This window comes from Theropithecus gelada, chromosome 19, assembly GCF_003255815.1.
Source record: "Theropithecus gelada isolate Dixy chromosome 19, Tgel_1.0, whole genome shotgun sequence".
NCBI lineage: Eukaryota > Metazoa > Chordata > Mammalia > Primates > Cercopithecidae > Theropithecus > Theropithecus gelada.
Window position 1 is genome coordinate 10,599,765 of NC_037687.1, and position 20,309 is coordinate 10,620,073.

General features: G+C 52.9%; 2 protein-coding genes across 9 annotated transcripts in view; one reads left to right on the top strand and one right to left on the bottom strand.

The window, feature by feature from the left end:
- DNM2 (dynamin 2) overlaps positions 1–5,351 on the top strand; it is a 106,484-nt gene extending 101,133 nt beyond the window's left edge. For 4 of the 8 annotated variants that reach the window (XM_025366068.1, XM_025366073.1, XM_025366069.1 and 1 more), the window contains 4 exons: positions 739–903; positions 1,717–1,949; positions 2,870–3,121; positions 3,699–4,619. In XM_025366068.1, coding sequence (XP_025221853.1) covers positions 739–903; positions 1,717–1,949; positions 2,870–3,121; positions 3,699–3,768 — 720 coding nt within the window. In that variant the 3' untranslated portion in view covers positions 3,769–4,619. Of the gene's footprint in view, positions 1–738; positions 904–1,716; positions 1,950–2,869; positions 3,122–3,698; positions 4,620–5,023 lie in introns of those variants that run through there. The other 4 variants (XM_025366070.1, XM_025366071.1, XM_025366075.1 and 1 more) reach the window with 2 other exon arrangements.
- On the bottom strand, positions 5,158–9,585 carry TMED1 (transmembrane p24 trafficking protein 1). The gene is made up of 4 exons (XM_025366084.1): positions 9,004–9,585; positions 8,266–8,363; positions 7,946–8,129; positions 5,158–5,933 (listed from the first exon to the last, which is right to left on the bottom strand). Exons 1-4 carry the CDS (start codon positions 9,184–9,186, stop codon positions 5,715–5,717), a joined length of 684 nt encoding a protein of 227 aa, XP_025221869.1. The 5' UTR covers positions 9,187–9,585; the 3' UTR covers positions 5,158–5,714.
- Between the last annotated feature and the right edge of the window lie 10,724 nt (positions 9,586–20,309).

The following is a 20,309-nucleotide window of genomic DNA, read 5'->3' on the forward strand; positions in this document are numbered from 1 at the left end:
TGGTGAAACCCCGTCTCTACTAAAACTACAAAAAGTAGCCGGGCATGGTGGCACATGCCTGTAATTCTAGTTACTCGGGAGGCTGAGTCAGGAGATCGCTTAAACTTGGAGGTGGAGGTTGCATTGAGCTGAGATCATGCTATTGCACTCCAGCCTGGGCGACAGAGCGAGACTCCATCTCAAAAATAAAATAAAATGTCCTAAGGTTGGGTGTGATGGCTCACACCTGTAATCCCAACACTTTGGGAAGCGATGCGGGCAGATCCTTTGAACCCAGGAGTTTGAGAACAGCCTGGGCAATGTTGCAAAACCCTGTCTCTCCAAAAAATACAAACATACGCAGGCGTCGTGGCGCACCCCTGTAATCCCATCTACTCCAGGGGGCTGAGGTGGGAGGATCACTTGAGCTGTACCCAGGAGGTTGAGGCTGCGGTGAGCTGTGTTTGTGCCACTGCACTGCAGCCTGGGTGACATAGCAAGACCGTGTCAAAAAGAACAAAAAACAAAAAACGATGTTCCAATGCCCAGGTGAGGGGATCCACCCCAGCATCAGCCAGTGTCACCCCATTGTTTGGGCAGCTCTGGCCCGGGGCAGGCAGGCCTACCTGGTACCAGTGGGGCTGTCAGGGGCCAGCCTGGGGTCAGCTATTGGTGGGACAATAGGGCAGATGGTTTCCAGAGAACCAGGACTTGCCTCAGGCCACAGTCACCCCTCAGCACCTCCCCTCCCGCTCGCAGGCAGAAAACGAGGATGGGGCCCAGGAGAACACCTTCTCCATGGACCCCCAACTGGAGCGGCAGGTGGAGACCATTCGCAACCTGGTGGACTCGTACGTGGCCATTATCAACAAGTCCATCCGCGACCTCATGCCAAAGACCATCATGCACCTCATGATCAACAATGTGAGTGGAGAACTAAAAATGAGAAGGAGGCAGCTGAGTGCGGTGGCTCAGGCCTGTAATCCCAGCACTTTGGGAGGCCAAGGCGGGCGGATCACTTGAGGTCAGGAGTTCAAGACCAGCCTGGCCAAAATGGTGAAACCCCACCTCTACTAAAAATACGAAAACGAGGCTGGGCACGGTAGATCACGCCTGTCATCCCAGCACTTTGGGAGGCTGAGGCGGGCGGATCATGAGGTCGGGAGATCGAGACCATCCTGGCTAACACGGTAAAACCCCGTCTCTACCAAAAATACAAAAAAAATTAGCTGGGCATGGTGGCAGGTGCCTGTGGTCCCAGCTACTTGGGAGGCTGAGGCAGGAGAATGGCACGAACCTGGGAGGCAGAGGTTGCAGTGAGCTGAGATCGCGTCACCGCACTCCAGCCTGGGCGACAGAGCGAGACTCCGTCTCAAAAAAAAAAAAAAAAAAAAGATATAACAGGATTATTCTGCCAAGGTTAAGGAAATAAATAAATAAGCTAAAACAGGAGAAAAGATATCAATAGAAGAGGCAAGATACTAGAAATAAGTTGAGTAAGAATCTCATAATCAGCCTGGGCCACACGGTGAAACCCCATCTCTACAAAAATTACAAAAATTAGCCAAGCATGGTGTCACGCACCTGTGGTCCCAGCTACTCGGGAGGCTGAGGCAGGAGAATTGCAAAAAAGTCTGGGGGTGGCCCCGCCCTGTGGGAGACGTTTTTTCAGCAATCACTGTGGGTTCTGGGTTGGGGTGATGTGCAAGCCTGACCCTCCCCAACCCCTGCCCACAGACGAAGGCCTTCATCCACCACGAGCTTCTGGCCTACCTATACTCCTCAGCGGACCAGAGCAGCCTCATGGAGGAGTCGGCCGACCAGGCGCAGCGGCGGGACGACATGCTGCGCATGTACCATGCCCTCAAGGAGGCGCTCAACATCATCGGCGACATCAGCACCAGCACCGTGTCCACGCCCGTACCCCCGCCCGTCGACGACACCTGGCTCCAGAGCGCCAGCAGCCACAGGTCCGGAATCCTGGTTCCCCTGCCCTCAAGCATTCAGCCCGCAGGTTCCTGGCCTTCCTGTGTGTCCTGCAGGGTCCTGGCAGGAAACAGGACGCAACCCAAGGGTGGGCAGGAGAAGGGGTGGCAGCCAGGGCTGGGCACTGTGGGAGCTGCTGCCCTGCTGCGGCCGGAGGAGGGAGAGAAAGGGTATGGGGGCCAGCCAGCCCCGCAGCTCTAGGGCAGGACCTTGTGAATGAATACCCTGCCTGCCTCTGCGGGTGCCTTCCGTCGGCACAGCCCAAATGGAAGCCGGGGTAAGAGGCTGGAGGGGCAGCAGCCGCAGGAGAGAGACGAGCCTCCTCAATCACAGAGTACGGCAGATGGGAGGCTCTGGAGGGGCAAACGCAAGGCGTGGCCAGAGCTGCCGCCGCCCCTGAGTTGTCCTTGAGGCTGTCGGGCAGGGAACCTCAGAGGGGGCTGCCCTGCAGAGCCCTTGGGGAACCATGGCGTTCCCTAGCGGGAGGACATCGTACCCAGGCCTGCAGGCAGCAGGTGCTGAGGCCCAGGAGGGAGCCTGGGTGTCTGGACAGGGCTTGCAGGTTCCACGGCCCCTGGAGGCATTAGGGCCTGATCTGGAGGACTCTGGAAGTGTCTTTGTCTGTGAGGGTGGATCCCAGGCCCAAGACCTGAGGGGGCCCTGTGAGTGCGAAGTGTCTGGCCGTGTGGGGGCTGTGGGGATGAGGTCAGAGGGCAACCAGAGTCCTTGGGGGCCGAGGGCAAGGGAAGGTGGGACTAGCGCTCAGGTTGGGGTGGGAGGATCCCACTGCACCTGCACTGTCCCCCCCAGCCAGCCCCCACCTCAAGTTCTGGCAGCCACAGTGGCATGGCGGGGGCTCCTACTCCATCTGTATCTGTAGCTCACAGCCTCTCCTTCCTCACAGCCCCACTCCACAGCGCCGACCGGTGTCCAGCATACACCCCCCCGGCCGGCCCCCAGCGGTGAGGGGCTCCACTCCAGGGCCCCCCCTGATTCCTGTGCCCGTGGGGGCAGCAGCCTCCTTCTCGGCGCCCCCAATCCCATCCCGGCCTGGACCCCAGAGTGTGTTTGCCAACAATGACCTCTTCCCAGCCCCACCTCAGATCCCATCTCGGCCTGTTCGGATCCCCCCAGGGATCCCCCCAGGAGTACCCAGGTAAGGCTGACCTTCTGCCCTCCACCCCAACTGCCTGCACCCTGGGGTCTCTCCTGTCTTACTTCCTCCAAGTGAGCTCTCACCAGGTGCCCAGCTGCTGGAGTGGAGGAATCGCCCTCATCCCTGTTTGGCTCACAGGAAAACAGGCCCAGATAGGTCAAGAGGCTTGTTCAGTGTCTCAGAGTAGCCTCCAGCTTGCCCTCTGCCCACTGGGGTGCGCCACCAGGCAGCTGGGAAACCCTCACGCTGGGCACCTCCTCCCACTGTTTACCTCCTTCTCCTTCCTACCCCTGCCTGCCTCAGCCTACCCCGTGGGCCAGGCTTTATTCTCCCCACTTCTCCAGTGGGGAAGCTGAGGCCCAGGGAGGGCAGGGGCCTCACCGAGGGTCAAACAGCAGGCGAGTCGATGCCTGGGTTTGGCACTCCTCCCCAACGCCTTGGTGGCTTGCGGAGGTCAGTCTGGTGAACACCATGGGGTGGTGTGTGGGTGGGGGCTGGGTCCTCAACCTAGGCCTGCCTCCTGCTCACGGCCTCACTGCCGTCTCCCCCTCCCCACCTGTCTTTCTTCTCTTTGCAGCAGAAGACCCCCTGCTGCGCCCAGCCGGCCCACCATTATCCGCCCAGCCGAGCCATCCCTGCTCGACTAGGCCTCAAGGGGGGCGTGCTCTCGGGGGGGCCTCACGCACCCGCGGCGCCGGAGCTTCAGTGGTCTGGGGCCCTCTGCCGCCCCTATGCCGGGACCAGGCTCCCAGTGGGCAGCCCTGGCCTCTTCCTTAACGCTGGCCGCGGTCCAGGGCCGGCCCCCATGCCTGGCTGGACACCGCACTGCGCAAAGGGGCCCTGGAGCTCCAGGCAGGGGGCGCTGGGGTGATGCACTTTGGGGGATGGAGTCTCAGGGTGGCAGAGGGGGATCTGAACCCTTGACGCCATCCTGAATGAGGGGTCCAGCCTTAGGGGGACTCTGCCAGGGTCTTCTCGGGCTGGGAAGGCCCATGTAGGGCAGGCCTTCTAGAATTGCGGGCACCAAGGGCGCCTATGTCCCCAGGCCTTGCTGGGGTGCAGGGGTATATCAACTTCTCATTAGCAGGAGCTCCCCAGCGGCAAGCCTGGCCCAGTGGGCTCAGTAGTGCCCGGCTGCCAGGCCTGAGGTGTACATAGTCCTTCCTGGCCATATTAACCACGCAGCCTGAGCCCGGCCCAGCCTCGGCTGCCAGAGGTGCCTTTGCTAGGCCCGGAGCCGTTGGCCCGGGCCGGCCTTGCCCTACTCCTCTCTCCTCCTCCTCCTGGGTCCCCCAGGGTGGCTGGGCTTGGGCTATGTGGGTGGTGGTGGTGGGGGGCCTTGGGGGCCTCTCAGCTCCCACCCATGCCTCCCTGATGGGGTGGGCCCCGGGTGGCCTCTCTCTGAGCAGACCTCACCCACTCCTCGCTCGGTTTGACCACTGTAAGTGCCTGCACTCTGTATCCTATTAATAAACTAAAAGGGAAGACGCTGCTGGTGGCTGCTGTGTGGGCCTCTTGTGTTAGTGTTCGGGCTGGGGACGTGGGCGCCACCTCCCCCATCAGGCCTCCCATAAGGACGCCCAGGTCCCTGCAAACATAAGCACCTCACACCTCCCTGAGGGCTCTGCTTTCCTGGGTGTCGCCTTTCAGAGGAAGCCACTGGATACAGGCGAGCTTTTACTTTCCTTAGCACGGGAGGAGTGGGAGCAGATGTTCTCTGATCCCCCACACACCCCCACGTGCACAGGCCTGGCTGCTGCCTGGTGAAGCCGGGACCCCAGTGCTCCACCCACTTCCTACCCTCAGGCCCTGCTTCTCTCACCCTCTCTTGGGGAAGCCCAGGCCTCGTGGCCCAACTGGGACTCAGTTAAACTTTGCTTTCCGATTTTTCTCTTGTGCCAGGCGACCCCCTCCATCGGCTCCCGCCAGACCTTTCTTCTGAGCTTCGTGGGAGGCCCCTCCCGCCTGTCTGGCTGCCCCCTTCGCAGGCCGGTCTGTCCTAGCTGGTGTCCCTGAGCCCCAGTCAGCAGGCTCTGTGATTTTCTGACCATAATTTATTGACTCCGATGCCCAGGCCACACCACCCTTTGTTCCAGGAGGCTTCTGCCTAGACTTTGGCCGGGCCATCCCTCATGCCTGTGTGGGGCCCCTGCAGGAAGAGGGGCCGGGGCAGGTGGTCTTCCAGGCCCCCTTCCTGGCATTCTGTTACCAGACCTCAGCCTGGCTTGGAGGGCCCAGGTTTCCTTGTTAGGCCCTGCCCCGCACCAGGCAACGGTAACACAGGATGGAAGGCTTAGGCTAAGGCACATTTACAGTAGAGGGGCCAGGAAATCTGAGGCTCACGTTCCAACGCTGCAGTGCCCACCATGTGAGATTTCCAGGACCGTCGGTGCAGCCGCTGAGCCGTCCCTTCTGCAAGCCAGAGGTGTTCCCTGCCCACTGAGGACGGAAGGAGACTCACGGGGCCAGACCACAGGCCCCGACTGCACACTCCCATTTTGGCAGGAAACTAAAATGGGGAGGGACCCCCAAGTCTCATATGCACACACCCCGCTGCCCCTCCTTTGTCCCGTTCTTCCTTCCATGGCAGGGGCTACGTGGGCACCGGGCGCTTGTCCTGGAAGAAGCGCTTGAGTGTGCAGACCTGCAGCACGGCCACCAGCAGCAGCACCGCCACGTTGACAGCTGACCAGAAGTTGACCCGCTCCAAGTTGCCCTCTTGCAGGTTGCGGTCACGTGCCTCGAAGGCCCGAAGTAGCGTCAGCATCTGGATGCTGCGCTCCAGCCGGGTCCGCATGGTCTCAATGGACTCCTGCAGGGCAGAGGGAGGGGAAGGGTCAGGCGTCCCTCCGCCCATCGGGAACCAGAGACCAAAAAAACCGGGAGATATGGAGGGAGGCTGTATTAGCCCAGGAAGGTACAGCTGCAAACACAGACTTGTTCAGGCTAAGTTGAAATCCTCGCCCTGCCACTCACTGGCTGTGTGACCATGAGCAACTTAATTAACCTATCTGAGCCTGTTTCCTCTTCTATAAGCTTCCAAGCTGCTGTGAAAATTTAATGCCTAAATAAATGCACAAGGACGAGCATGGTGGCTCATGCCTGTAATCCCAGCACTTTGGAAGGTTGAGGTGGGAGGATCGCTTGAGCCCAGGAGTTTGAGACCAGCCTGGGCTACATAGCAAAACCCCATCTCTACAAAAAATTAGCCAGGGGTGGTGATGCGCAACTAATCCCAGCTATTCAGGAGGCTGAGGCAAGATTACATGTGTAATGCAAACACAGACCAAGACAGGAGGATCATTTAAACTCAGGAGTTCAAGACCACCCTGGCCAGCATGGTGAAACCTCGTCTCTACAGAAAACAAAAAATTAGGCATGGTGGTGCACACCTGTAGTCCCACTGAGGTGGCAGGACTGCTTGAGCCCAGGAGTTTGAGGCTGCGATGGGCTATGATCACACCACTGCACTCCAGCCTGAGTGACACAGCAAGACCTTGCCTCGCCGTAGCTCACACCTGTAATCCCAGAATTTTGGGAGGCCAAGGTGGACAGATCCCCTGAGGTCAGGAGTTTGAGACCAGTCTGGCCAACATGGCAAAACCCTGTCTCTACTAAAAACACAAAAATTAGCCAGGCGTGGTAGTGCAGCTACTCGAGAGGCTGAGGCAGGAGAACTGCTTGAACCTGGGAGGCAGAGGTTGCAGTGAGCTGAGATCGTGCCACAGCACTCCAGCCTGGGTGACCAAGAGAGATCTGTTTGAAAATAAATAAGTCAGGCCGGGCACGGTGGCTCAAGCCTGTAATCCCAGCACTTTGGGAGGCCGAGATGGGCGGATCACGAGGTCAGGAGATCGAGACCATCCTGGCTAACACGGTGAAACCCCGTCTCTACTAAGAAATACAAAAAATAGCCGGGCGAGGTGGCGGGCGCCTGTGGTCCCAGCTACTCGGGAGGCTGAGGCCGGAGAATGGCGTGAACCCGGGAGGCGGAGCTTGCAGTGAGCTGAGATCCGGCCACTGCACTCCAGCCTGGGCTACAGAGCGAGACTCCGTCTCAAAAAAAAAAAAAAAAAAAAGAAAATAAATAAGTCGTTAATTAAAATACTAATAAATGTACAGAACATATTTGCTTGTGGTTAAGAGAATAGTTGCTGAAACCAGCGTGGGTTCAATACCAACTCTGCTAGTTGATCTGTGTGGCCATGAGTTGCTCAGCCATCCTGTATCTCACTTTTCCCACCTGTAAAATAGGGATGATGTGAGCACAGGGTCTACTTCACAAGGTGGTTATAGAGTTTTACGGTATGAAGGTATTTATGATACGAGTTCCTTAAACCTTTACACCAGGGTTTACCTAGAAATGAACTACCTTTTTTTTTTTTTTTTGAGACGGAGTTTCGCTCTTATTGCCCAGGCTGGAGTGCAGTGGCATGATCTCAACTCACTGCAACCTCCACCTCCTGAGTTCAAGTGATTCTCCTGCCTCAGCCTCCTGAGTAGCTGGGATTACAGGCGTGCGCCACCACACCCAGCTAATTTTTGTATTTTTAGTAGAGATGGGGTTTCACCATGTTGGCCAGGCTGGTCTCGAACTCCTGACCTCAGGTGATCCACCCACCTCAGCCTCCCAAAGTGCTGGGATTACAGGCGTGAGCCACCATGCCTGGCCTGAAATGAACTACTTATTTTAAGAGCTGCTACTGTTACTATAATTCGGCTGGGGGCACAACTTTGGAGGGGAGGCTAGGTCAGCCCAAGGGGGGTGCCCCAGATGAATCCTAGAGATCTGGAAGGAGTGGCCTCAGTGCACCCTGGACACACCTTGATGTCCTCCATTTTAACATCCAGCATCTCCTCGGGCTCCACAGCCTCTGCCCATCCTTCGACCTCCTCGTCATCCTGGAGGCTGTCAAAGATCAATTCAAAGAACACCAGCTTCTCGGAGATGGTGCTGAAGGAGTTGTCAAAGCACAGCTTGTAGTCCCCGGCCTCCGTTGGCTCCACGCTGGGCAGACAGACACACAAACATGAACCAGGGTGGCCGGCCAGCCGACTCTGGGGCAGTCAGGGCGGTAACCTGAGGCCGCCTGGGAGGGGCAGGGCTGTAACTGAACCCAGGAAGGCATCAGGACTGAACTCACGTGTGTACCCCATCAGCCTTGCGGGACTCGCTGACCAACAGCACGCCCTGAGGGCTCTCCAGCGTGAAGTCCACGTCCAGCCCCGCACCTCCGATCACCTGGGGGACAGGTAAGAGTGGGTGGAGGGCTAGCGGTAGGCCAAGGGCGCCTGCCAAAGAGGGCTACTGCTGAACCAACACTGATCAGTACAGACCACCAAGGGCTTACCTGAACGGTGGCACACCCACAACCGGTCCCGCCCCCACCTGTCCCAATGGCTGCGCCCCTTGCCTCTACCCTCATTGATATGACAGCTTGGGGTCCATACTTTCAGCTGACCACGCACGTATCAAAAGTCTTAATGGAAGTTTACCTGACCACGCCCCCGCTTGGCTCCGCCTCCGAAAGAGGATAGGTCCAGCCTTTTTCCTTAGTCTAACTCCCAAGAAAGGCCTGTGTCGGCAACGTCCCCATAGTCGACCTATCAGCACTATTGCCACGCCCACGAGCGAGAATCCTGTCCTCTCAGAGGCTCCCTATACTTATGGTTGGCCCCGCCCACTCGATCTCTCACTCTAGTCCCGCCTTATTACTCCCCACACACCGTCCCCGCCCCATCTGTCCATCTCTTGTTAGCTCCACCCCCGCGCTCCCAAGCACGGACTCCTCCCCCTTCCTCCTAAAGCGCGCCTCGCCCCGGCCGCTTGGCCACGCCCCCTCTCCCTGACTCCGCTGGCTGCCCAGCTCGCGACCCTCTACCTGGTATTCGGTCTCGAGGCTTGCGTTGGCCGGCGCGGACTGGTAGAAACACTGCTTCCTCCCCGCCGGCAACAGGAACGTGAACTCACCGTCCTGGATTGGCGGGGGCCCCGCCCCTCCCACCCCCACTGGTGGCATTAGTAGCCACAAGGCCAGGGCTAGGGCCGCGCCGGCCGCCATCATCCGGGTCACCCTCTGGTCTGCAAAGGGGTCGCGGCTCCTTTAAGCGCTAGCCCTGCCCCCGTCCTACTCGGCGGAGCTCATTGGTAGTCGCTTCTGTACGTTGTCCGTAACCAGAGGTGCCAGGAGTGAAGGACCCCTCCAGAGGGACAGGCTGCCCGAATGAGTGCCTGATGCGCCCGGAAACACTCAACCGTCTAGTAATATTTTTCCCAAAGGCTTCGGCTCTCCTCTCGGCCGCTGGTGGAGGAAAATTACAAAAATAAGTGCCACAATGGCGCATCTTTTGTAGGCAGTAGCTAAGACAACTAAAGTTAGAGGCGGCAGGGTCCGCTTCAGGCACCTCCCCGCGGTTTTCCCACAGTGCGCCGCGCGAGACAACCTTTGGCGGGATCGACGGGGTGGAGTGGACCCAAAAATAGCGACTAGGCGTGGCCCTGTACGCGACCCGTAGGGCTCGCGTATAAAAAGGCTTAGCTGGGGGGCGGGGCGGAGATAAGCTGTGGCGTCGTGTTTTGCTTGCCCTGGGAGCGTGGCTCCAGGTTCGACGCCTTTAGAGCCTTAGAAGCATCAGCGTATCAGTTTCCTCGTAAGTCGGGAGTGATGGAACGACCACCCTATAGTCGAGCTGTGAGAATTGAGATGAGGCTTGGTTCATATTTAGCACTTTCCTGGCTTATAGACAGTGGAGGGGTGTGGCCACACCTTGCACCTCAAGGGCCAGCAGGTAAACAGAGCCATTACAGTAGACTCGGGTCAGAAAAACCACAGCCCAGGTAGGAAGAGGTGAGGAGAGTGTGGGACTGGGAGCCACCTTGCGATTCTCCCGCATTGCCTCAGGCGTCGAACATGGCGTCGAACTGGGAGCTACATTTCAGCTCCTGCCCCACCCATTACTTGAGGCAGTCCCTCTGTTGAGCGTCAGTTTCCTCTTCTGCAAAATGAGGAAAATAGGTCTACCCTACTGGGCTGTCTTAAGGATAAGTGAAATGCTTGTTGAGTGCTTACCTCCACAGTGCGTGGCATATCACAGGCCCTTAGTAAATAATCTGTTATTTGGTTCCCATCTAAACATAAACTGTGCACACGGAAATGTTTAGTCTTCAAAGATAAACCCTGAAAAGGTTGGCAGGTGATGACAAAGACCCCTCAAATACAGCTGGCTATTGTCAGCACTTTCCTGCATTTGGAAAATTTGGGGAAGTAGCTCTTTGTAATGTCAGTTTGGTATTCTTTTTCACTCCAAGTTTTTCTATCATTTACACTCACTGCTTGGACAATTTGAAATAATAGTGGAGAATGGATGATTCCTTTTTTTTTTTCTTTTGAGACGGAGTCTCCCTCTGCTGCCCAGGCTAGAGTGCAGTGGTGTGATCTCGGCTCACTACAACTTCCACCTCCTGGGTTCTCGTGCCCCAGTCTTCCGAGTAGCTGAGACTACAGGCACGTGTCACCACACCCGGCTAATTTTTTGCATTTTTAGTAGAGACAGGGTTTCACCGTGTTAGCCAGGATGGTCTCAATCTTCTGACCTTGTGATCCGTCCACCTTGGCCTCCCAAAGTGCTGGGATTACAGGCGTGAGCCACTGCGCCCAGCCGGATTTTTTTTTTTTTAAGACAGAGTCTTGCTCTGTTACCCAGACTAGAGAGTAGTGAGGCCATCATGGCTTACTGCAATCTCGACCTCCTGGGCTCAAGTGATTCTCCTGGCTCAACCTCCTGAGTAGCTCGGACCACATGCCTAATTTTTTGTAGAGATGAGATGTCCCTATGTTGCCCGGACTGGTCTCAGACTCTTGGACTCAAGCCATCCACCTGCCTCCTCACCCTCCCAAACTGTTGGGATTGCTAAAATTGATATTTAAAAAATACAGTAAAATTCACATTGCATAAAATTAACCATTTTAAGGCCGGGTGTGGTGGCTCACGCCTGTAATCTCAACACTTTGGGAGGCTGAGGCAGGCGGATCACAAGGTCAGGAGATCAAGACCATCCTGGTTGACACGATGAAACCCTGTCTCTACCAAAAATACAAAAAATTAGCCGGGCATGGTGGCAGGCGTCTGTAGTCCCAGGTACTCTGGAGGCTGAGGCAGGAGAATGGTGTGAACACGGGAGGTGCAGCTTGCAGTGAGCCAAGATCACGCCACTGCACTCCTGCCTGGGCGACAGAGCAAGACTCCGTGTCAAAAAAATAAAAATAACTATTTTAAAATTAGCAATTCAGTGGCATTTAGTACATTCCAATGTTGTGTAGTGACTTCTGTGTAGTTCCATTTTCATCGGCCCAGTAAGGATCCCTGTACCCATTAAGCAGTGATTCTGAAACGGCCTCGTTGTCTTGAGTCACAGCCAAAGTTTGTTGTCTCACAGCCGTGGAGAACAAGGACCGGGACACACACAGAGTGAGGTTGAGAACGAAAGTTTAATAGGCAATGGCGAAAATAACTCTCTGCTACAGAGAGGGGTCCTAGAAAAATGGTTGCTGGTCCACAGCAAAATGCAGAGGTTTTATAGATGAGCTGGTGAGGAGGCAGAGCCTGATTTACATAGGGGCTGAAAAACTGGTTAGAATAGGTGTGCTGTTTGCATAGGGTGCGAATTTCTGGTATCTGCTAATCTTTCATTATGCAGCTGGGGTCTCTACCTGAGCTGTGCCACATTGCTCTTTTCTTTTCTTTTTTTTTTTTTTTTTTTTGAGACAGTCTCGCCCTGTCACCCAGGCTGTAGTGCAATGGCGTGATTTAGGCTCACTACAACCTCCACCTCCTGGGTTCAAGGGATTCTCCTGCCTCAGCCTCCCAAGTAGCTGGGATTACAGGCGCCTGCCAGCATGCCCGACTAATTTTTTGTATTTTTAGTAGAGACAGGATTTCACCACTTGGCCAGGCTGGTCTCGACTCCTGACCTCAGGTGATCTGCCCACCTCTGCCTCCCAAAGTGCTGGGATTACTGATGTGAGCCACCTTGCCCAGCCCCATGTTGCCCATTTCTTAGTTCCTGTATACGTGGTAGCAAAAAATGGGGAGATGGAGCCTCCATGTTGGATATGCCTGGCTCCCAGGTACCCCTTTTCTGTTGGTGCAGCTACCAGCATTCCCACGTGCAAGCTTCCAGCTTCCTTATCTGTGTTTGCAGCTCGAGTTTCCAGGCTGCTCTTTATTAGAAAAGAAATTATTTAGGGGGCTGCTTTCTGTTAGAATTAAGGAATTCTTCACGCCTGTAATCCCAGCACTTTGGGAGGCCGAGGCGGGTGGATCGCAAGGTCAGGAGATCGTAGCCATCCTGGCTAACATGGTAAAACACCATCTCTACTAAAAGTACGAAAAGAAATTAGCCTGGCGTGGTGGCGGGCGCCTGTAGTCCCAGCTACACGGGAGGCTGAGGCAGGAGAATGGCATGAACCCGGGAGGCAGATCTTGCAGTGAGGCAAGATCACGCCACTGCACTCCAGCCTGGGCGATAGAGCGAGACTCTGTCTCAAAAAAAAAAAAAAAAAGAAACTCTGCTGAGGATTCTTTGCCCTCACTGTTTGCCTAAATAATTTCTTTCTAGTCTCCTGTGTGAACTCCTCATTCCACTTTGCCCCCAGTCTCTGGCAACCAGCCATGTACTTTTGGCCTCTAGGGATTTGCCTGTTCTGGATATTTCATATGAATAGAAGCAGACAATGTGTCACCATTTGTATTGAACTTCTTTTACTTGGCATGTTTCTAGGGTTAGACCATGTATGGTCCTTTTTATGGCTGAGTAGTAGTCTATTGTATGCACATACCACAATTGATTTTTCTTTCCTTCTTTTTTTTTGTTGAGACAGTCTCGCTATGTCACTCAAGCTGGAGGGCAGTGGTGTGATCACAGCTCCCTCCACTTCCCAGGCTCAAGTGATCCACCTCAGCCTCCCAAGTAGCTGGAACTACAGGTGCACGCCACTGCATGTGGCTAATTATTTTTCTCTGGAGACAAGAGGTCTCCCTGTGTTACCCAGGCTGGTCTTTAACTCCTGGGCTTAAGTGATTCTCCTGCCTCAGTGCCCAAAACACTGAGATTACAGTTGTGAGTCACTGTGCCTGGCCTCACAATTTCTTCAGCCATTCATTATTGATGGACAGTAGGGTTATTTCAAGCTTTTAGCTATTGTGAGTACAGCTGCTGTTAACATGTATGTATGTGTATTTGATTACCTGCATTCAGTTATTTGGGGAATAGATCTTGCAGTGGAATTGCTTGATCCTATGGTATGTCTATGTTTAATTTTTTGAGGAACAACCAAAGTGTTTTTCAGAGTGGCTGTGCTGTCTTCCATTCCCACCAACATTGTATGAGGGTTCCAGTTTCTCCACATCCTCACCAACACTTGTTATTTTCCATTTTGTTTTTGTTTTGTTTTATTTTGTTTTTGAGACAGAGTCTTCATCAATTTGGCAGGAGTGCAGTAACTGCAATCTCCATCTCCCAGGTTCAAGCGATTCTCCTGCCTCAACCTCCCAAGTAGCTGGGATTACAGGCATGTACCACCACGCCCAGCTGATTTTTGTATTTATAATAGAGACAGGTTTTGTTTTTGTTTTTTTGAGACGGAGTCTTGCTCTATTGCCAGGCTGGAGTGTGGTGGTGCGATCTTGGCTCACTGCAACCTCTGCCTCCCAGGTTCAAGTGATTCTTCTGCCTCAGCCTCCTGAGTAGCTGGGACTGTGGGCATGCACCACCACACCCAGCTAATTTTTGTATTTTTAGTACAGACAGGGTTTCACCATGTTGGCCAGGATGTTCTCAATCTCTTAACCTTGTGATCTGCCTTCATAAGCCTCCCAAAGTGCTGGGATTGCAGGCATGAGCCATTGTGCCCAGCCTAGAGACAGGTTTTTGCCATGTTGGCCAAGCTGGTCTCGAACTCCTGACCTCAAGTGATCTACCCACCTCAGCCTCCTAAAGTGCTGGGATTACAGACGTGGGCCACTGTGCCTGGCTCTGTTTTGTTTTGTTTTTGTTTTTGTTTTTTTTTTTTTTTTTTTTTTGAGACGGAGTCTCACTGTGTCTCCCAGGCTGGAGTGCAGTGGCCGGATCTCAGCTCACTGCAAGCTCCGCCCCCCGGGTTCACGCCATTCTCCCGCCTCAGCCTCCGGAGTAGCTGGGACTACAGGCGCCCGCCACCTCGCCCGGCTAGTTTTTTGTATTTTTAGTAGAGACGGGGTTTCACCATGTTAGCCAGGATGGTCTCGATCTCCTGACCTTGTGATCCACCCGCCTCGGCCTCCCAAAGTGCTGGGATTACAGGCTTGAGCCACCGCGCCCGGCCTTTGTTTTTTTATTATAGCCAAACTAGTGTATGCGCATCTCCCAAATGACTAGTAAGGTTGAGCCTCTTTTTTTTTTTTTTTTTTTTTTTTTTTTTTTTTTTTTGAAGTCCTGCTCTGTCGCCCAGGCTGGAGTGCAGTGGCATGATCTCGGCTCACTGTAAGCTCTGCCTCCCGAGTAGCTGGGACTACAGGCGCCCACCACCATGCCCGGCTAATTTTTTGTATATTTAGAAGAGATGGGGTTTCACCGTGTTAGCCAGGATGGTCTCAATCTCCTGACCTCGTGATCCACCCATCTCGAGCTCTCAAAGTGTTGGGATTACAGGTGTGAGCCACCACGCCCGGCCTAGGTTGAGCATCTTTTTATCTGCTTCTTGGTCATATGTATATGTATATCTTCTTTGGAAAGATATCCATTCATGTATTTTGCCCATTTAAAAATTGGGTTGTCTTTTTGTTGTAGGAGGTTTTCTTAATACATATTACAGAGAGGAAAAGATAGAAAAGTGAAACAAAAAACTTCTCTGGCTGGGCGCTCATGCTTGTAATCCCAGCACTTTGGGAGGCTGAAGCAAGAGGATCGCTTGAGCCAAGGAGTTTGAGACCGGCCTTGGCAACATAGACTCTCCCTCTCCCACCACCATCTTTACAAAGTAATAAAAAATTAGCCAGTTGCAGTGGCGTGCACCTGTAGTCCTAGCTACTCAGGAGGCAGAGGTGAGAGGCTCGCTTGAGTTCAGGAGTTCAAGGCTGCAGTGAACCATGATTGGCCCACTACACTCCAGCCTGGATGACAGTGCGACCCTGTTTCATAAACACACACGAAAAAATACCCTCTCACCAGGCGCAGTGGCTCACGCCTGTAATCCCAGCACTTTGGGAAGCCAAGGTGGGCGGATCACTTGAGGTCAGGAGTTTGAGACCAGCCTGGCCAACATGGTGAAACCCCATCTCTACTAGAAATACAAAAATTGGTTGGGTGCGGTGGCTCACACCTGTAATCCCAGCACATTGGGAGGTCGAGGTGGGCGGATCACAAGGTCAGGAGATCAAAACCATCCTGGCTAACACGGTGAAATCCCGTCACTATTAAAAATACAAACAAATTAGCTGGGCATGGTGGCACATACCTGTAGTCGCGGTTATTTGGGAGGCTGAAGCAGGAGAATGGTGTGAACCCAGGAGGCGGAGCTTGCAGTGAGCCGAGATCGCACCACTGCATTCCAGCCTGGGCTACAGGGTGAGAGTCCATCTCAAAAAAAAAAAAGAAAAAAAAAAAAAAAATTATAGCTGGGCATAGTGGTGCGTGCCTGTAGCCCCAGCTACTCGGGAGGCTGAGGCAGGAGAATCGCTTGAACCCTGGAGGCGAAGGTTGCAGTGAGCTGAGATTGTGCCGTTACACTCCAGCCTGGGCAACAGACCGAGACTCTGTCTCGAAAAATAATTAATTAAACTAAATATGCCCTCTCCCAGTGTCTGCAGATCTATGAAGGGATACTCCAGGGCTTAAACAGGATGCTAACAACTCCACCTCAGCCTTTACTTCCTGCTCATGCTAAGCCTAGAGATCAGCCAGAGGTGACAGTTCAGGGACTTTGAGGGACACGCACATTGCTTTCTAAATTCTTTGGTATAAGCCAGACACGGTGGCTCATGCCTGTAATCCCAGCATTTTGGGAGGCTGTGGCAGGCGGATCACCTGAGGTCAGGAGTTCAAGACCAGCCTGGCAAACATGGTGAAACCCTGTCTCTACTAAAAATGCAAAAATTAGCTGGGCGTGGTGGCACGTGTCTGTAGTCCCAGCTACTCAGGAGGCTGAGGCAGGAGAATTGCTTGAACCCAGGAGGTGGAGGTTGGAGTGAGCTGAGATCGTGCCACTGCATTCCAGCCTGGGCGACAGAGCAAGACTCCATTTCAAAATTATTAAATAAATAAATTCTTCAGCATATATGGGTACTTTAGAAGGCTCTCATTGGCCACAGAAACATTCTCCGCAGCTTTCCACCCAGGCTTTGGTGCATCTGTGGTTTTCTTCCATGGCAATTTTTTGTTCCAGGTGGGTGTGGGTTCTTCCTTCCCTCTACAGTGTTTACAAGGAACACATTCTGAGTTGAAGACAAATGCCTTGAGTCAATCCTTCTGTAGCTTCTGGACATATTAGAACAGACCAATGCAATAGTCATGCCTGGCTGACCAATGGGGATACTGTAAGAAAAGAAAAAAAAAAAAAAAAAAGGCCAGGCACTGTGGCTTATGCCTGTAATCCCAGCACTTTGGGAGGCTGAAGTGGGCGGATCACCCAAGGTCGAGAGTTTGAGACCAGCCTGACCAACATGGAGAAACCCCACCTCTACTAAAAATACAAAATTAGCTGGGCGTGGTGATGCATGCCTATAATCCCAGCTACTCCGGAAGGCTGAGGCAGGACAATCGCTTGAACCTGAGAGGCGGAGGGCACGATCTCGGCCATTGTACTCCAGCCTGGGCAACAAGAGTGAAACTCCATCTCAAAAATAAACAACAACAAAAAAAACGGTGGCTGGGCTTGGTGGCTCATGCTTGCAATCCCACCATTTTGGGAGGCTGAGACAGGCAGATCGCTTCCGTCCAGGAGTTGAGAACAGCCTGGGCAACATGACAAAAACATGAGACTACAAAAACTACAAAAATTAGCCGGGTATGGTGGTGTGCGCCTGTAGTCCCAATTACTTAGGAGGCTGAGGTGGGAGGATCGCCTGATCCCAGGAGGTCCTGGCTGTACCACAGCACTGTGGTGTGGTGATCACACCACAGCACTCCAGCCTGGGTGACAGAGTGAGACCCTGTCTCTCATATATATATTCATATATATATATAGTATATATCATATATAATTATAAATATATATTCCATATATTATTTATATAAATTTATATATAATATATATATTTTTTAGGCTGTAAGGCATGGCCTGTTTTTTCTATGATTCAAACCTCTATAGCATGTTCCTGTCCTGAATTTTGTAGGTACCTGTAACAATGTATTTGTGTATCTAAACATAGAATAATACAGTAAAAGTATGGTAAGGTCACCCATGAGAGCAGCATTGTGTATGTGACCCATCACTGATAGGAATGTCGTGTAACACATGACTTCTTTGCAAATGGGGGCTGCTCTGCTACCCCCTGGTTCCACTGGAACCAGGACTGGGAACATAGGCTGCTGTCTTCAAGGCTTCTGCAGTGCTGGCGAAGGACATGGGTCAAAGGCAGGTAAAAACAACCTGGAGCTTTCCTCCCATATTCAAGGTGCCTTTTTCTCAATTCAGTGTTCGCTTGTTTGGCACAAACCTGGATTTTCTGGCCGGGCGTGGGGGCTCATGCCTGTAATCCCTGCATTTTGGGAGGCCAAGGAGGGCAGATAACCTGAGGTCAGGAGTTCGAGACCTGCCTGGCCAACATGATGAAACCCCGTCTCTACTAAAAATACAAAAATTAGTCAGGTGCGGTGGCGCACACCTGTAATCCCAGCTACTTGGGAGGCTGCGACAGGAGAATCACCTGAACCCTAGAGGTGGAGGTTGAAGTGAGCCGAGATCGTGCCATTGCACTCCGGCCTGGGTGACAGAGCAAGATTCCCTCTCAAAACAAAAACAAAAACAACCTTGATTTTCTAGTGTCAAAGGACAGAATTACAACTAAGTTACAACTAATTCGGTTAAAGATCTCAATTGTCCTTATTTGTGATCATAGACTCTAGAATCTAGCAACAGTCATGAGGAAGGTCAGAGAACAGCGCAGTTTCAGTTTGGTGATGTAGAACTTTAGCAGAAGGGACTCCTTTTTGATTTTTAGTCTTCTCTGTTGGGGCTCAATGCAGAAACTTAGTCTGAACAATGGTCTCCAGTAGCTTTTACTTAATACTAGAGCTCAGATAAAGTTGATTCTGACAGGTTTTCCCACCCCGTTTTTTCTTTTCTTTTCTGTTCTGTTCTGTTTTTTTTTTTTTTTTCCGAGACAGAGTCTCTCTCTGTTGCCCAGGCTGGAGTGCAGTGGCACAATCCCGGCTCACTGCAACTTCTGCGTCCTGGGTTCAAGCAATTTTCTGCCTTAGCCTCCCAAGTAGCTGAGATTACAGGTGCCCACCAGCCATGCCCGGCTAATTTTTGTATGTTTTTTCAATGTTTCTACGCAAGGACAGGTGCCCAGAGCTCCCCACTCCACCATTCTCACTGGCCTCTGGGGTCTGAATGGGCGATTTATGTCCCTTGAGTAAACAAAACCAAAAACTCTCCTCCCTAATTATTCACCAAATATTTACTGAGCCTCTGACAGTTAATAACACAGACACTGTCAAAGCCAGGTGGAGTGGCTCATACCTGTAATCCCAGCACTTTGGGCGACCAAGTTGGGAGGATCTCTTGAGCCCAGGAGTTCCCGACTAGGCTGGGCAGCATAGTGAGATCCCATCTCTACAAAAAAATTTTTTTTAATTAGCTGGGCATGGTGGCACATGCCTGTAGTCCCAGCAACACAGGAACCTGATGTAGGAGGATCACTTGAACCCAGGAAGTTGAGGCTGCAGTGAGCCATGATTGCCCTACTGCACTCCAGCCTGTGCAACAGAGAGAAACCCTGTCTCAAAAAAAAAAACAAAAACCAGAATTCCAGGTTGTAGATTCCTGCACCATATTGACTCAGGATGTTTCTCAGCCACTTTGCCAACTGGGGACATCTATGGCTGGCAATGCCCCCAACCACCTGTGGGGGCCTGACACTGGAGGCACCCTGTCCACTCAGCCCACCTGTGTTATAGTTTGTACCTACATTCAGCAGTTCTCAAGCTCTTGTCCTGCATCCAAGAAGAATGAGGAGATGCTGACAATTGAAGGGTGAGGATGAAAGCAGAATTTTTTTTTTTTTTGAGACAGAGTCTTGCTGTCACCCAGGCTGGAGTGCAGTGGCACTATCTCGGCTCACTGCAAGCTCCACCTCCCGGCTTCACATCATTCTCCTGCCTCAGCCTCCCGAGTAGCTGGGACTACAGGTGCCTGCCACCGTGCCCAGCTAATTTTTTGTATTTTTTTTAGTAGAGACAGGGCTTTACCATGTTAGCCAGGATGGTCTCGATATCCTGACCTCATGATCCACCTTCCTTGGCCTCCCAAAGTGCCGGGATTACAGGCGTGAGCCACCACGCCTGGCTGATGGGAGGAGAATTTTTTTGAGCGACAGAACAGCTCTCAGCGAAGAGGAGATGTAGGGGTGTGGTTTCTCTTTCAGTGTTGCTGGGTCCAGGGCTTTGTATGGACTCAGAATGTGGGGAATGTGTGCTGATTGGATTGTGAGTGTGCACAAAAGGTTAAAGTGAAGACACCACTCAAAGGTGGGCACAACAGTGTAGAAAACCAATTAGAAAAGCATAGTCTCTACTAAAAATGCAAAAAATTAGCCAGGCATGGTGGCAGGCGCCTGTTGTCCCAGCTACTCAGGAGGTTGAGGCAGGAGAATGGTGTGAACCCGGGAGGCGGAGCTTGCAGTGCTCTGAGATCTGGCCACTGCACTCCAGCCTGGGTGACAGAGCAAGACTCCATTTAAAAAAAAAAAAAAAAAAAAAGATAAAGGTTTAAAGTTAATGAGCTGCCTGTAATCCCACACTTTGGGAGGCTGCAGCAGGAGGATTGCTTGAGCCCAGGAGTTCAAGATCAGGCTGGGTAACATAATGGGACCTGTGTCTACAAATATATTTTTTTAATTAGCCAGGTGTGGTGGTGGGCACCTGTAGTCCCAGCTACTCAGGAGGCTGAGATGGGATGATCTCTTGAGCCCAGCAGGTTGAGACTGC

Coding starts and splice junctions, on each gene's coding strand:
- TMED1 (XM_025366084.1), bottom strand. CDS start 9,186: ATGATGGCGGCCGGCGCGGCCCTAGCCCTGGCCTTGTGGCTACTAATG. Junction 8,364..9,003: donor GCCTCGAGACCGAATACCAG/GTAGAGGGTCGC, acceptor CCTGTCCCCCAG/GTGATCGGAGGTGCGGGGCT. Junction 8,130..8,265: donor AAGGCTGATGGGGTACACAC/GTGAGTTCAGTC, acceptor CTGTCTGCCCAG/CGTGGAGCCAACGGAGGCCG.